The following is a 17,818-nucleotide window of genomic DNA, read 5'->3' on the forward strand; positions in this document are numbered from 1 at the left end:
CTATAGCAACAATCTCTCTCTAAAAAAAAAAAAAAAAAGAAAGAAAAAAGAAATGAATTGCCTTAAAAAATAACCAAGCATGTCCCCCCCCCAAAAAAAAAAGTAGAAAAATATCACTTGACCAGGAAAAAGGTCATTCAACTGGAAAGAGATCCAGAAATAATGAAATCAGTACCTAAGAATATTAAAACAGCTATGGTAAACATACATGGCGATTTAAAGGAAAATATGATTGTAATAAGAAGAAAAATGGAAGATACAATGTGAGACAAAGTGGATCTTGTAGAGGTGAAACATATGGTATCTGAAGAGGAAAAGATACTGGATGTAATAATACAGATTAGACAAGATGGAAGATAATATAACTGATCTAAGCACTACTATTAAGAAGCAGAGACAGAGCGGACACCAAAGGAGCCAATTCCATGATAGCTAGCCATTCCGCCATCTGCTGGTCCCCCTTCACTAAGATACCTGCAATCAGACCGGCATGTTCCCCCAGTTTTTGTAGTAAGCTTTCCTGGCAGCCGTCACCACTGCCTCCTTGCACATGCAAAGCATATCTAGCCCACAACTACTCTTTTTAAAAAAGTTTACTTATTTATTTCTTCCATGAGAGAGAGAAAACCAGAGGGAAATGGACAGAGAAAAATTAAAAAGAGAGGCACAGAGAGACAGACAGAGACAGAGACCAGGTACCCCTAGTAGTCTTCATGCGCTGATCCCCCCCACCCACCCAGTCTCTGCCAGTCCAGATCAAGCCTGCTCACAGGACATGAACCCAGAACTTTTCCCACGTGAGAATAGTCGCATTACTGCTGTGTCACTACCTGGCCTTCATTCTTCCTCTTCTTCACCATCTATTATCGTTACTTTTTGACAAGTTGTCATGAAAAAGTACCAGGATTACATTTATTGGTTTCTCCATATCATATTTCACAATCTTATGTTTTTCCCAGACAACTGTTTTACTAGGACTGTTACTTTCCACAGATGCGCACCACGCGAAGGCCTGTCTCTGCATCACCTACCTCCGATGATGGCCGAGTTCCTGTTGACTCCGTTTCTTATAGCTTGGCCTTGTCCTGGGTTATATGGAAAGTCAGCGCTGGCTGTGTAGGAGGGAACAGAGTCAAGTGTGAGAGTCAGGTACACCACTGAGCCCAGGCACTTTGATTCCAGTATCTTCAGACAGCTCTTCAACACCTCCTGTTTTCCCAAACGAAATCCCCATTTCCCATGGACCATCTCACTGTGGCTTCCCATGAGGGTCACAGTGACCTCCATCCCTGTGCCTGCTCCTCTTTGCACAGGGCCTAGATTGACACTCTTGTGCATTTAAAGGATTAGTGGAAGCTCCTAGAGCTACCTGAGCTGGCTGCTCCAGTGCTCCTGACAGACATGCTTACTTTTTACAGTATCTTTTTTTACATGTGACTAAAATGTGCCTCTCACCCAATTTTATCCCATTTACAACTGGTAATATTGGATATATTTGTAGATGAGCTTTTTACAGCTTACAGATTAGCTTAAATAGTAATCATCTCTGGAGCCAACAGGTGGCATAGTGGTTAAGGTGTTGAACTCCTACAGGGCCGACTGCTGTTCGAGTCCTGGACCTGTGGCTTAAAAAAATTACAACAGGCATGTGTGTGTGCATGCACAAAATCCCAGGAGCATGGAAGAGAAGGTAATTGGAGTGTGGTCATCCACCACGGGGTCGGGGGATTTCTCATTTTCCCTTTCACTGTCTCTGTCTTTCTCTGGCGAGTGTATGCACCCTACAGTAAAAACCTTTTTTTTAAAAAAGTAATCACATCTTTAAACTAAAATTTTACATGGTTCTAATAAAACACTTATTAACTAATCAATTTTCTATTTCTTTCCACATTACAAAAAATGAGAATCAGTTGTATTAAAGTTAGGTGTTTCTCTAAATAAAACAAATTTGAAGCCCAGGAAAAGAAAATAGATACTGACACCTCTATAGACCAGCAGAATATCTATTATAATCCAAATAAGCGAATTCAACTTCAAATATTAGTCTATGTTTTTTTCAGACTTCTGAGTGAGAAGTTAGGGGAAATCTCCCAGTAAAAATAGTTTTCCCTAGGAGGAGATCACCTGCGGCTGAAGCAGAGCTATCGCTGTTGAACGGCATCAAATAAATGTAAGAAATCTGCTACAGAGTTATTTGGTGTGATCACATGTGTACACACTATGGAAACAGGTTTGTTAAGATTCAGGGAGAACTATGCCAAGTCCCCAGTTTTCTAAGGCTAATTTGGTCTCAGGATACAGACTTCCAAGGTCTCTTGGATAATGATGAAATAGTAGGTGGAGTCCTTTAAAGGAAGATCCTAGCTTCTGCCAGCAGATGTGATTTAATTCTTTGTCTTGTAGGACCTAGAAAATGATCATCTCAGCTATCAGTGCCATTCAAACCTGTTGACTGATTGAAACTACAGACACTAAGAAAGGTACACATAAAAGAATGTAACGCCGAGTGTTCAGGACTCTCCATCTTCTAAGTCTTTAACCAGTGGATGTAAAGGAGCCCTTCGGTGCCATTTGCTTGCCTTAACTGGTCCAGTCCTAATCTGTTATTAGAAAGGTAAGGAAATGGCAGAACCAATACTACGCAGCATACCCTAGTTAGCAACTTTCCCACGAACTCCCTTTCCCTTTCCCCTTCATTATTTTCCGGGGGTAGATAGAATGGATTAATACTCAAAATTCCAAATGTCAGCCCCAGTATGTGAAGATCCTTCATTTACAAGCCTGTCACCTAATATTAGACTGATCATAAAATTATGTGAATAAAGCGGAGTTACATAAAAACACACGATGGGAGGGGAACCTTAGGTTTCTTCGCTTCAGAGTATTATTAGCAGATGTGACAAATTCATTCACCAAACCATTTTGGAATGCCTATGATACGTCCGACTCAGTTCTGAGGGCTAGAGATACACAGTGAACAACAAAATAGGCAAATACTGTTATCAGTAAAAACTTCCTGGAACTACACGATCTATTTATTCCGCACACCCCGTTGAAAAATTTGGTTTATGGAGTCAGAGTACTAATCTCAAGCATGAATGTGATTTGAATTATGAACTTATTTATTTACAGTGAATTGCCCTGAATTTTTTTGTAGCTGCCACATGATAAATCATACAACTCACAGAACCTTAAGTATAGGAAGATTTAGTTATTAATGCACATCATTCCCTGATGTGATGAAAGTTTTACCTTTACTGCCCAGTCTTTGCATCTTTTCCAGGCCTTTTGACATAATTATGCTTTTCTGGACACTACTTAGTCCATATTCTTCTAAAATGTTATCAAGCTTGTAAGTGATCTCTCTGGAATTAGACCCCAGGTAGGGTCAATTCCGAAGTTAATTATTCCTTATCCTGCCTTTCGAATAAGGATGGCAAGAGACAGACTGGTGAGCTGTGGAGGAGGTCAGCTTTCAGCAGTTTGGCCTGGGTGGAGCCTACAGGAGAAGGGCCCTTTTAGGGGTGGGGAGGGAAATCTGTTCTGTTTTGAACATACTGAGTTGAGGTACCTATAGGATTCTCAGGCGGAGATATCTTCTAGCCATTTGGATATTTAGTCAGTGAGTCATAGTTCTTGTCTTCTTTTGATAAATATAGAAGGTTCCTGACTTTCTTTAAATACTCTAAGCCTTCAAAATAAATTAAGTATGGTATGAGGGCAGCAGGTGGTGTGGTAGTTAAGAGTGCTGGACTCCCACATGGCTGACCATGGTTCGAGTCCCAGACTGGCAGGTTACTTCCTCTCTCTCTCTCACGCACACACACACACACACACTGTCCCTCTCTGTCAAATTAAAATAAATAAAGTTAAATAAAATAATTATTTTAAAAAATTACGTATGCTGACAGAAAGTTATGATGGTAATTTTGTTATTATTTTACTGTGTAATATTCATGGTACTATGAAATGGTTTGCTTTTCCGGCTCAAATGTGGCTGGTAGACTGGAACATGGCTCACTATGCTCCCAAGTCTGCCTATGCTGTTGTATCTTTGTCCACAAAAACTTCAGATGCTAAGAGACAGTGGTAGGTCTCTTCCTGGTTCCCCTGGCGTTACTGACATAAACAGTAGTGGATGATGTAAGAGCAATGGAAGAAGTAACCTGAGATTACCAAGGAAAATACACACGGGCTAGAAGAGAACATTTAAAAACTTCTCAGGATTGTCTTCAGTATAAATCTGAACTCCTTGGTGTAGGAAAAACCTCATTGTCATTAAATTTCTGTCCTGCCTCTTCTCTCATGGGGGTGATTTTCTTTCTTTCTTTTCTTTTCACTTTAAATTTATTTGTTTGTATTCATTCACTGTACATCACTACAGTATATAAAATGAGACTTTCCTTCCAGAATACATTGTATATTGGCTCAATCAAGGATATTACCGTACGTGTTATTGCCCACAAATTACTTTCCATTTCTTGTTTCTTATATATTTTGTCCCTTCCTCCCCCCTCGATTCCCTACCTGTCCCCCTCTGCCATTTCCTATCCCTCTTCCACACTGTCTCAGGTATCTATATGCCTTTCCCCCCATTTTATTGATTGACAAAAGATCTTAATTACTCTAAATACTTTCAATAGCTAGTGCTAATATATACATATCTTTGAACACATGTCTGACTTTAGGCAGAAACCTAAGTGAGTAGAATGAACACACTGTAAAGTAGAACCTATCTGGGGTTATATAGCTTACTGAAGTCACTAAATAGGTATTTTTTAATATATTTTTTTTGTTTTAATAGATCAAAATAAAAAAAAAATGTTGGGGACCAGCAAGTGGTGTGGAGGGTAAGGCACTGGACACTCCCACATGGCTGACTACGGTTTGAGTCCCGAACCCGGAGACTTGCTTTCTCTCTCTGTCTCTCTCTGTGTCTTTCTCTGGTCAAATTAAAAAAAAAAATGAAATGAATAAATAAAAATTAAATAAAAATAATTCTTTAAAAAGTAAAAATTTAAAAAAATGTTAAGAGAAATATACTTAAGACTTAGACCTAGGAAAAAGGTTAGGATTCAGTTCAAACACGTAGGTAGATGAACCTATCAATAGTTCAAGAAAAGACAAAAATCCTTAAATCTGGAAAAAGAAGCATAGAAGAAAATCAGTAATGTTTTAGTCAAAAGTCATAAAATTCTATTTCACCAGTTCAGTCTCATGTAATTAATCTCTTTTTTGTTAAATTTGCAGTGGGTGGGGGTGTAATTTTATGACCCAACATTCTAGGTACACTGCTACCCAGTGCTTCAAGGTAATGCTGTTGCTTAACTTGTTCTGTTCTCTGTCTGGACATCTGGTTTACCTTTTCTCTCTTTGTCTATCAGATTGTACCTCTTCCATGAAAGTATCCCAGCCATGTCAGAGTAGGTGGCTAGCACTCTTTTCAGTGGCTGTAATCTTAATTCTTGTTTCCTTTTTTTTTTTTTTTTGAGAGAGATTTTTGCTATAGGGAGCAAACATGTGCTAGCTGGAGAGATAGAGATGGAAAGTGAGAAATCACTCCCCGCAGGGACGGCCATGCCACAGTGCCTTTTCTTCCATTCTCCTCTTGGGATTTTGGGCACGCATGCACATGAGGCCAGTGTGAGTTTGAAGTCGCTGGGTCTGATACTTGAACCATGGTTGACTATGCGGGAGTCCAGTGTCATAACCATTATGCTGTCTGCAGGTCCCTGTCACTCAAATCATAATTGTCTTAATGGCAGGGACCAGTCTTAATTATAGGCATAGTGAGTTTGAGATGCCTATAGGACTCCCAGGTAGAGTATCTTTCAAAGACTAATATAATAATGCAGTAGCAAGAATGAAATGGTGTTCATTGGCTGGTGTAATTAAAATCAGTCCATTAGGAAGTGTGCAAACATTTATGTATCATCTTCTAATAATAAAGTCTCCCATGCAGGTATAAATTTGAAAGTTAGTCACTGACTCTCAACTAAATCCTTTAAACAAGGCAGCATTCTTATTCTCCTCAACAGAAAAGAGAATATATTGAATAAGAAAATATAGTAATGATTCCTTGTCCACTAGACTTTCATTATTGTTCATAAACAGCCAGTGGAAAACCCTCGGGTCAACAGAAACCTTCATGCAATTCATGGGCAGAATTATCTCTCTCAACTCTCTCTCCCTTGCTCTCTCTTTCTTTCTTTCGTTTTTTTTTTTTTTTTCCTCATGAGCATTCCTATTTTCATGCTTCATTTACACCTTAAGTCTGGTTGCCTTAATGCATGTGAGTGCTCACTCCCTTGAGGCAAAGCCATTCTATTCTGGCAATCAAAGCACTTGCTATTTTGATAGATATATTTCATTCTAGCTGTTCTTTCTCCTGCATGCCAATAGCCTCTTGAAAATGCACATAGAGAAACACGGAGACCAAGGGACAAGACGAAGTATGGAGGAGAAAGCCCATGCACAGCACATGCTCTGTAACACTGCTAACTTTCGTGTTCCCCGCTCAGCTCCCTGGGAGCAATGTTAATGAGGTTTGATGAGCAATTTTAATGATGTTCGAGAACTAAGGAACCTATGTTTTGGGAAACACTGGGAATGAGTACAAATTTGGAATGCTAATTCAAAATAGAATAGATATTAACAATCTCAGGACCAGAACTGAATCAAATCAGCAAAGATTGTACTCTATAAACTTTTCTTCTGGATCCCCAAATGACACTACACGATGGCACCATCCCGGCTCTTATACAGTGGGTGTAGTTTTTCATATTCCCCCTGCACGTGTCCTTCTTGTTGGTCTGATCATTCCCATGATTATATTTATATTCCTTTGTACTACCTAGAAATTAGCTACCCTCCCTCTACCCAGTCTAGGCCAGGAGGGACTAATGTGTAAGAATCTTCTCCCTGGAGTGTGCTTAGTAAAGAGCCTGGCTAAGGCTTCAGAGCCCGTTCACATTGATACTACTCCATTCACATCTACACTTCTCTCCCACAGAGAAGACAATCTATCACTGGTCTGAACACACTCAGACACAGTCAGACCGCACTTGGACACCCAGGCATGCTTCTCTTCCTTTGTCTTTGCCTTCCATGTGAGAAGCAATCTAAGTACTCACTACGGCTGCATTCTCTCTTCTACTTTTAGGTAGAAAAAAACAAAAAAGGAGGGAAATAACAAACATATATTGTAAGAGCAGGACTAGGGGAAGTTGCTCCCTGTAACTGCACAGAGGCAGTACAATGGTCATATATTGAAACTGGGTGAGTAAACATATACTTTCCTCTCCCCGTGAGGAATAAAAAATATAAATGTTCTCTCTCATTTCTAAAGTGATTTCACCCTTCCCTTGACCATACTGTTGAAAGGTTTTAGCAGGATGACGGCCTAATTAGCACCTCCTATATTTGTGTGCTGGGCGGGGTGAGTGTGGCTTGATACCCTTCCCTGGGCAGCTGAGACAAGTTCCAACATGAAACAACAAAGCCCCACGTCACCATGCAGGATTTTTATATGGAAGGGTCCTAAAGCTCCACATAGGATTATGCAAGTTCTTCATCATTTGGACTGTAGTTTCCTCATGCATAAAACTCTTTAAGGCCCAGTTCAAATCTAAAGTTCTGTGACTACAAGACAACTTTGAAAGACAAAGTTGCAAAAATGGTCAAATACCAACTGGTCACTTGTAGTAAAATCACACTAGGAGTATTTTTCTTCTATTGTGGAGTATTGAAAGAAAATGAACATGAAATTCAAAGTTCATGAACAAGTTGCTACCACTTAGGAAATAATACCAGCACTTCCTACAAGCCACACACTGTTCTAAGTCCTTGTCATGTATTAACCCATTTAATGCTCAAGTGAACCTAGAGAGGATGGCATATTTATTCCATCTTGGAAGGATAAAAACTGTCAGTTCATGTGACCAGGAAGTGGAGGAGCTGGGAGTTGAACACGGTAATTTGCTCCAGCAATTACTTTCTAAACACTAAGCTGAACTGCCTCTGGTGAGAAGGCATCAGTCTACACAGGCTCTATCAAATGATCATCGTCATTGCATCCTTTAAGGCAATTAACCAATTTAATCTAATTGTTTTCTATGGTTGGTAGGCTGCCTGGGGAGGCCAGTGATACCAGAAAGGTCTCTGACTGCGCTTGTCTTTCTGCAGAAGCCCAGAGTGACATACACTTCATCTGACAAGGGGTAATTCTGTATGATCGTAGCACTGGCTGAGCCATGTGGTAAAGTAAGACCTTTGACTAATACGGTGGGAGAACAGAAACCCAACATTCATTCCACTGGTAACAGACATGAGCACTTAATGCACGAGAACAGCACCGAGAATATGTTTATTACCACTAGAGAAATACCCATGGTCGGCCCCGTGCCCTACTGGGTAGAGAAACTGGATCCCACAGGGTCAGCTAAGGTTTGAATTCTGATCCAGTTTGAAAAACACACCAGGAGTGTGTGTGGGCATGCCCTAAATCCCGGCAGGATAGAGAATTGGAGGAAAAGCGATTGCGGCGTGACCATGCCCCATTGGGTAATGCTTCCTCCTGCTTTCTCTCTCAAATGCAAATGCTCTCAGTAATTTAAAATAAATAAATAAATAAACACTCATGAAACCAGGAATAGTGCTAATTTTGCCTTAAACATCGTTGGAATATAATTTTTTTTTGAGAGGTTTTTGCTATAGGGCGCGTGTGCTCGCCAGACAGACAGAGAGAGACATAGAGACAGAAAGCGAGAAATCACCCCCCAGGGGGGATGGTCACGCCGCAATCCCTTCTCCTCCATTCTCCTCTCGGGATCTTGGGCACGCACGCACACGCGCCCGGCGTGAGTTTTAAGCCACCGGGTCCGGGACGCGAACCACGGTCAACTACGTGGGAGTCCAGCGACAAAGCCATTACGCTAACTGCTGGTTCCCTGGAATATAATTTTTGATTGTGTATTTACACAAGGTAAAAATTAAAGAAATTTCAAGGCACATGCTTAAGTACTAGAAACAGATTTATAAGAAAGTTGTAAGAATTGATTAAGGGGACCAGCAGTTGGCGTAATGGCTATGTCACTGGACTCTTATGTAGTTGACTGCTGTTCGAGTCCTGGACCTGGTGGCTTAAACTCATGCCAGGCACGTGTGCGTGCATGCCCAAGATCCAGAGAGGAGAATGGAGGAGAGGGGATTGCAGTGTGGCCATTTCCCCTGGAAGATGATTTCTCGCTTTCTGTCTCTCTCTGTCTTTCTGGTGAGCGCATGCACCCTATAGCAAAAACCTCTCAAAAAAAAAAATTGATTAAGAAAAAATTTGAATTCTTTAGTCTCTCATTTCTCATCTGTCCCAGTGAGTGGGTAGGGAGAAGATGGAATAAAATTTTTTTCTACTTCAGAAGATAAATTTGGTGGTTGTGCTTCTTACTACATTTCAAAATATGTAAAACTGTAGGCTTTAGGCACAGAAACCAATTGCAAATAAAATACATTTGAGTGCGTATAACAATAAATTGAAGTTATTTAACATAAACCACTCCCCCTCAGTGAGAGTTACACTAAAAGCTTCAGGTTGTCATATATCAGGGACAAAGAAATGAGATGTTACCTGACATCTCCTAGAGAAAATATCTCCATGGAAACCACTAGAGCTTCAGCATCTGAAGTGATCATTTGAGGCACTTTGGCAAAACTGCTGCTATTAATTATAATTTAATTTCAATTGCAGAATTATTTCTAGTGGTTTCTGGACACGAGGATGTACATACACCCTTGCTCTGCCCAGCTTCTATGCTGCATCTCACTTTATTTCCCTTTTTCAAATCTGAGTTATATGGCCGAAAATGATTTTTCTCAAATAATTTGTTTTAGCTATTTGCTACTGACTGATACTTCAAAAACAGATCTAAAAGTGAACTGGGGGCAGCCAGTGGTGTGGTGGTGAAGGTGGCTGGATTCCACATGGCCAACTGCACAGGTTAGTCCCAGATCTGGTGGCTTAAAAGACACACTGGGCATGTATGTATGCATGCCCCAAATCCTGAAAGAAGTGAAAAATGGGGAAGGGATTGCTGTGTGACCATCTCTCAAGGGGCGGAGGGGTACTGTTTCTCTTTATCCTTCTCTCTCTCTCTGGCAATTAAACACTCCCTCTGGCAAATTAGGAAAAAAGAAAAAAGAAAACCATGCAAATGGTTGTTGACTAAGATGCTGAAGATACAAGGAAGACTGCTTTTATTATTATTATTATTATTTAATTGCTAGCATGCATGTACACTCGCTGAAGAGAGATAGAAAGACAAGACAGAGGGACAGGGAGAAAGTTCCCCTCAATGGGTCATGGTCACATTGTAATTCCTTCTCCACTTTTCCATCCTGTAAGGATTTTGACATTCATGCACACAAATCCAGTGTGTTTTTGAGCTGTGGTGCCAGGTCTAAAACCACAGTCAGCCATGTTGGATCTGGCTCCCTTACCCACAAGGATACAAGGCCAGCCCAGGAATGCTGTTTTATTTTAAAAGAGGATAATACTGATCACATTTGCAAGACAGAGCGATTTCTCGATTATAGGTTTTCATATAGGCAGAACCAACTGTGGCAGTCCTGAGTCTGTATATTAATACCTACACCTTTTGCCTCAGTGTCTTAAAGAAAGCTAGCCAGGCAGAATTTTCAACTTCTTCCTTTTTTTTAGAGAGAGATATTTTTGCTATAGGGTGCATGTACTCACCAGAGAGAAAGAGAAAGAGAGAGAGAGAGACAGAAAGTGAAAAACCACCTCCTGGGAGAATGGCCATGCCACAATCCATTCTTTATTCTCCTCTCGGGATTTTGGGCATGCATGCACATGTGCCCAGTGCAAGTTTTAAGCCACTAGGTCTGGAACTTGAACTGTGGTAGACTACATGGGAGTCTAGTGATATAACCATTACTCTATCTGCTGGTCCCTGGAATTGTCAATTTCAAATGAGGAAGAAATAAATGAATTTTTGGATTCTGCTTTGAGAAGTTAAATGAGCTTTACATTTCCAGCTTCTTAAAGAAGGGAAATGACAGCTACTTGTATGAGTGTTTAAGATCCATTGAACCATAAGAGGTTAATCAGGTGAAAAGAAACAGAATAAATGAACTTGTCATCATTTGCGATGTGCCATGATTAAATAATAACAACTTTTAGACTAGAGGACTGAAAGGACAATCAATTTTATTACATTCTCTCCTCCTGCCAGTTTCTTAGCTAACATCTGAATTATTTCAATTTCCTTTCAAGGAAAAGACTGACTGATGCGCTCTGCCTGGGCTGACACTGCATTCGTTTGTCTGATTAACTACAAATAAGAATTTTAATTGGAAATAGTTCATTAATGATAGAAGCTCAGAACTTTCTATCCCATACAATAAATGCTCAGATATATGGTGCCCATTTTCACATTAGACACTTTTGTCTTGTTATTTCCCAGGTGGGAAAGCCATTCATGCCTTCACGTTTAGTTACAATTGTCCATGAATGCTCCACTTTGGTGGATGATGCGATGGGCACATGGTGGAGGAGAGCTGTGGTGGGTGGACTTCACAGAACCACTGGTCCCACAGACTCTCTCTGGTGCTGGGGAGGCGAAGACACAGCCTTCATGTGTCTTCATGATGGGGCATGGCCACGGGGCTGGTACATGCCAGGTTCTCTACACAAGGGTGGGATCTTGAACTCTTCATTCTGGACTCTTCACACACATCTTACTGCAGTTCTCAGATGGGCTTGAAAATAAGATTAGATCAGAGAGGCCCATAGTGGGGCCCAGCTGTGTGACCTTGCACTTTACTTGGGAAGTTGGTCCTAGTCCTCTTTCAGAGGTTTGCAATTTTTTGCTTTCCTGTCTGCCACAGGCCGTTTATAAATTCCCGTTGATGTTAACAGGAGTGTGGGGATAAAGCGGCCCCAAATCTGGGCAGGATGTGACGACCGTGGGAAGTATCATTTCAACCCCGTCAGAAGACAACCATTTGTCCCACTGTGTGGTTCCTGTATTACACTCTGGGGTGGCAGGACTCCCTCTATGCAGGGGTCCCCAAGCCCTCGGCTGTTCACAAGTTTCTGCTGAAAAAAGGCGTCTACTGAGTGTCATGCAACTATCAGTACAGGCCTCGGACCACCGGGGTTTATGGCCTGGGAGCTCAGTGAAGAATTACTCTTTCACCACCTAAAATCTAGTCCAGAGGTGAGTTTCATCGTTTGTGAGGATAAGCACATGGCATCATATTAGGAATCAGGCAAGGATAAAGGGTCACCTTTTACTCTCTCAGTGGAAATTTCTAGTACATTCAAAGGCTGTGGTTTGAATGTGGATGGATCTTTTGGAAATGGCTGGATATTACTGGTTTGCTTTTGTCATCATCATATGCCTTCTAAGAAAGTACAGTGAATAATAAAATGCGTTTAAAAAAACTATTTAATCATCTGCTATCATCTTCTCTGAATTTGAGAAAGTGCTGTTGTCAGTTTCAGATGATGAACACACACCTGCTCTCTGGGGGGCTGGCTCTGCCAGTATCTGTGGGATGTCTGTGTTACATCTCATCAAAATGGGAAACTAACCCTTTCTACTCGTATGGAAATTACCCCTGTGGAAATGGAAAATTATCTGTTAATGATAACGTGTATGGTAATGTCCTTAACTGGACTAATACATAGTATATTCATGCTGAGAAAATTCGCTTTGCGAGCTGTAATGATATACAGTTATTGAATGTATATTAAAAAAAGAAACAGAAGGAACTTGACCTTTTGCCCTTATAGCCCTTTCCATTGGTTGCGTTTTATCCATTAAAATAAATAAAAATATCTAGAATATTAAAAATCGTTGTGTTTTCCAAAACTAGCAGATGAATGAGGAGGATTTCTGGGAACACAGCGGTGTCCACCCAGATCTCAGACTGTTGCCTGGGGTCTGGCTCCACTGTGTGGTCTGTCAGGAGGGGAAGAGCAAACCCAGTGTGCTCTGAACAATTCATTCCGCACAGATTCTAAGTCTTTAATCAATGCCCAGTTGGGCTCCTGGTTTTGAAATACTCTTTTCAGCTGCATTAGCACAAGTGAAGAGTATAATTCCAATCCCAAAACAATGCCTTTTCTTCAAGAAGGCTGACTTCAGAACACTGAATGTAAAAGCCCCATGCTAAATATATTCCCATTATCTTCTGAATGGGTTTCTTCTTAAATTAACCTCTGATCTCAAATGGCAATTGCCTTTGCTTGTTGACAGGTAGAATTGCTAATGGTCATCAAAGAGAACCTGTGGAACAAATTATCCTTGGATATTAACGCGTCCTGACGGTCCCCACAAAGGGTCCTTCCCTGGTGCTGGCTCACATTATTGTGAAGATAATGTGATAAGCTCCCAGCGCAGCCATGTGTCTTTCTTGCAGCTCTTCTCATTCATGTCAACAGAGTGTGAAAAAAACATTTAATTGGCTCTAGCAGCTTTGAGAATGATTTATTTCACATACGAAAGGGAAGGTATATTTAGTAGTAGTGATTTCACCCACAGGTATGCAAATTACATAGTATTTCAGACTTTGGCGTTACAGTCAAAGAATGGCAGAAAATAGTAGAACAGCTTGGTATAAAAAACCGGAGTTCCTCTTATGTTTAAATTCATAATGTTCATTGCAAGGAAGAAAAAGAAGCGTCATTGAATTTGAAGAGACCTGCTAGCGCTGCTGTCTGTGTATTTTGGAGCCAGGGGCTGTCAGTGTGGCCGTCCACTGCTGCGCAGTCCTGAGAGCATGCGAAGGAGCTCAAGCTGGGGATCAAGGTCAGGATTTTTAAAACCCCTCTGGGGACTCTAATGTTTCTAACCTTAGCCAGGTTGAGCATAGGTCTGCTGTGGCCACTCTTCCAGTGTTCAATTTTATTTTCTTTAACTTGCATTTTCCTTTTGTTTGTTTTAGAGGTTTTTGTCTTAGGAAGAGGGACAGACATAGAAAGAGGGAAAGTGAGAAATTGTTGCAGGGGTGGGGGATGGTCATGCCATAATCTCTTCTCCTTTACTCTCCTCCTGGGATCTTCGGCATGCACGAATACGTGCCTGCTGTGATTTTCAAGTCACCAGGTCTGGGACTCGAACCACAGCCAGCTATGTGGAGTCCAGTGATGTAATCACTATACCATCTGCTAGCCCCATATTTTTTGTTTCTTTAAAATAGGTGCTGAATCACACATGGCCAGCTGTGTGGTTTGAATTCTGGACTCGCAGTTTGAAAATCACAATGGATGTGTATGTGTGTGTGTGTACCCCAAATCCTGAGAAGGGATTATGACATGACCATCCCCCCCTTGGGGGGGTGATTTCTCACTTTCCCTTTCTCTCTGTCTCTCTTTAGCGAGAACACACGCCCTATGGCAAAAATCTAAAATAATAAAAAATAATAACAAAACACTATTGTATCTGCTTAGCCTACCATATGCAGCCACTGTCAGAATAAAACAAAACTATGCATTGGAAGCATTTCAGCAATTAAACTCTTCTGCAAAAGTATTACTTTAGTCTATATCATTTCTAACAGCTAAAATTCTAAGTAAAATGATTAAAATCCATTTTTAGCTTTTTCAAAGGGGAAATTTCAAAACAATTCATCTCATTCTCTATGTTTAAAATAATTATAAGCCACATTTACATAGATTTTGTGTACATTTACATTTTAACCTACAATTAATTCTAATTTTTGAAAAGCCTTTTAAGGTTACTCCCAGGCAGAACCTTGACAGCACAATTATGAATCTACACATCTTCAGATATTTCTGAATAGTCTCTGTGGAAAGGCAGAATCAACCAAAGCTCCCTAACAAATAAAGCAACATATCATTTATCTGTTATTGGTGTTTCCACAGCGACTTTCCTCTGAAATGCATGTGGCACTGGGTCAACATCACCTGGGTGACGTTCTAATGTTAGAAATAATTGGCAGAGACACAAGGTCCTGATTTGCTGGCAGAGGAGGAACTAGCATTTGCAGGGAGTGGTTGGCAGGGATTCTCTTGGGAGAATTCCCACGTAGGAATTCTCGAAAGGGAAGGTATATTTAGTAGTAGTGATTTCACCCACAGGTATGCAAATTACATAGTATTTCAGACTTTGGCGTTACAGTCAAAGAATGGCAGAAAATAGTAGAACAGCTTGGTATAAAAAACCGGAGTTCCTCTTATGTTTAAATTCATAATGTTCATTGCAAGGAAGAAAAAGAAGCGTCATTGAATTTGAAGAGACCTGCTAGCGCTGCTGTCTGTGTATTTTGGAGCCAGGGGCTGTCAGTGTGGCCGTCCACTGCTGCGCAGTCCTGAGAGCATGCGAAGGAGCTCAAGCTGGGGATCAAGGTCAGGATTTTTAAAACCCCTCTGGGGACTCTAATGTTTCTAACCTTAGCCAGGTTGAGCATAGGTCTGCTGTGGCCACTCTTCCAGTGTTCAATTTTATTTTCTTTAACTTGCATTTTCCTTTTGTTTGTTTTAGAGGTTTTTGTCTTAGGAAGAGGGACAGACATAGAAAGAGGGAAAGTGAGAAATTGTTGCAGGGGTGGGGGATGGTCATGCCATAATCTCTTCTCCTTTACTCTCCTCCTGGGATCTTCGGCATGCACGAATACGTGCCTGCTGTGATTTTCAAGTCACCAGGTCTGGGACTCGAACCACAGCCAGCTATGTGGAGTCCAGTGATGTAATCACTATACCATCTGCTAGCCCCATATTTTTTGTTTCTTTAAAATAGGTGCTGAATCACACATGGCCAGCTGTGTGGTTTGAATTCTGGACTCGCAGTTTGAAAATCACAATGGATGTGTATGTGTGTGTGTGTACCCCAAATCCTGAGAAGGGATTATGACATGACCATCCCCCCCTTGGGGGGGTGATTTCTCACTTTCCCTTTCTCTCTGTCTCTCTTTAGCGAGAACACACGCCCTATGGCAAAAATCTAAAATAATAAAAAATAATAACAAAACACTATTGTATCTGCTTAGCCTACCATATGCAGCCACTGTCAGAATAAAACAAAACTATGCATTGGAAGCATTTCAGCAATTAAACTCTTCTGCAAAAGTATTACTTTAGTCTATATCATTTCTAACAGCTAAAATTCTAAGTAAAATGATTAAAATCCATTTTTAGCTTTTTCAAAGGGGAAATTTCAAAACAATTCATCTCATTCTCTATGTTTAAAATAATTATAAGCCACATTTACATAGATTTTGTGTACATTTACATTTTAACCTACAATTAATTCTAATTTTTGAAAAGCCTTTTAAGGTTACTCCCAGGCAGAACCTTGACAGCACAATTATGAATCTACACATCTTCAGATATTTCTGAATAGTCTCTGTGGAAAGGCAGAATCAACCAAAGCTCCCTAACAAATAAAGCAACATATCATTTATCTGTTATTGGTGTTTCCACAGCGACTTTCCTCTGAAATGCATGTGGCACTGGGTCAACATCACCTGGGTGACGTTCTAATGTTAGAAATAATTGGCAGAGACACAAGGTCCTGATTTGCTGGCAGAGGAGGAACTAGCATTTGCAGGGAGTGGTTGGCAGGGATTCTCTTGGGAGAATTCCCACGTAGGAATTCTGACAATGGCCTTTTTAAATGATGAGTTGGTGGAGGAAGTGGTGCCAAGTAATTTGGTGGGTGTTGTGCTCCTGGGAATAGCCCATAGCTTGGTGACATGTACTATAGGAGATGCCTCGTGATATTAAGGATACTCAGAAATGCAGCACAGGGACGAGCAGATGGTGTAATGGTTATATCACTGGACTCCCACATAGTGGACTGCAGTTAGAGTCCCGGACCTGGCAGCTTAAACTCACGCTGGGTGCATATGCGTGTGTGCCCAAGACCTAAGAGGAGAATGGAGAAGGGAGCCACCGCATGGCCAGACCCTGTGGGGGGTGATTTCTCACTTTCTGTCTGTCTTTCCGGCAAGCACACGTGCTCTATAGCAAAAACCTGCCCTCCTCCCCAAGGAAAAAAAAAAAAAAAAGCAGTAGAGTAGGAAGGGTTAGAACCAGGGACTGGTGGAGGTGAAGAAGGACAGATGTCGAATCACCTTCATTTTCATGGGCTTCTAGTGCAATAATATCCCTGGGATGGGAATCAGGCAAAACTGAATATTCTGACTTGCTGGAGTCAGTGGTTCTCCATCGATGGAGAAGTCACCATGGCAACACAAAGGACTGAGTTACCCCATACTTAGCGAGCCCCACGTGACCCAAGCTAATGACTGAAATGGTTGCCAGGCACAGACCTAGGGAAATGCACCAGGTAGGTGGGGAGTCAGAGGGCGACAGCCTAGAGAGAATGGAACAGAATTCTAAGCACCCCGGGTTCAAACTCTACTGTAAGAGATAAAGGGAAAGAAAGAGGTAGAGGAAAATTGAATGAGAGAGAACCCCACAGTAGGGAGGAAGCAGTGGCTTTAGACACTGTCCCAAAGCCGGATGTTTGTGTCCCTTTGGACTTTTTATTCGTACTATCTATCAAAGATTAAAAATACACCTATCCTTGATGCAACAAAATCATGCATACTAATCTATTTATTATGGAAACAGAAAAGCTGTAGAAGCAAAAGATGGGGTACAACTAAAGTGACCCTGAGGTCAGTAATCTATAACTCTGTTATTACAGTTCACTTGAGATACACAAATGTGTTTGGTGCTTTTGCAGGAAATTCACATTAGTAAAAAGGGGATAGTAATTTAATTCTCCATCTGAATACATGTGTCCTGTGTTGGTGACTGAAGAGGAAAAAA

General features: G+C 41.0%; 1 protein-coding gene across 1 annotated transcript in view; it reads right to left on the reverse strand.

The window, feature by feature from the left end:
* The window catches only part of CNTNAP2 (contactin associated protein 2), a 1,579,711-nt gene that overhangs the window by 11,488 nt on the left and 1,550,405 nt on the right, over positions 1 to 17,818 (reverse strand). The window contains exon 23 of the mRNA XM_006139900.2: positions 1,032 to 1,112. Within this exon, the coding sequence (XP_006139962.1) occupies positions 1,032 to 1,112 (81 nt within the window). The remainder of the gene's footprint in view (positions 1 to 1,031; positions 1,113 to 17,818) is intronic.

Source organism: Tupaia chinensis, unplaced genomic scaffold (genome assembly GCF_000334495.1).
Source record: "Tupaia chinensis unplaced genomic scaffold, TupChi_1.0 Scaffold000010_1, whole genome shotgun sequence".
Taxonomy (NCBI): Eukaryota; Metazoa; Chordata; class Mammalia; order Scandentia; family Tupaiidae; genus Tupaia; species Tupaia belangeri.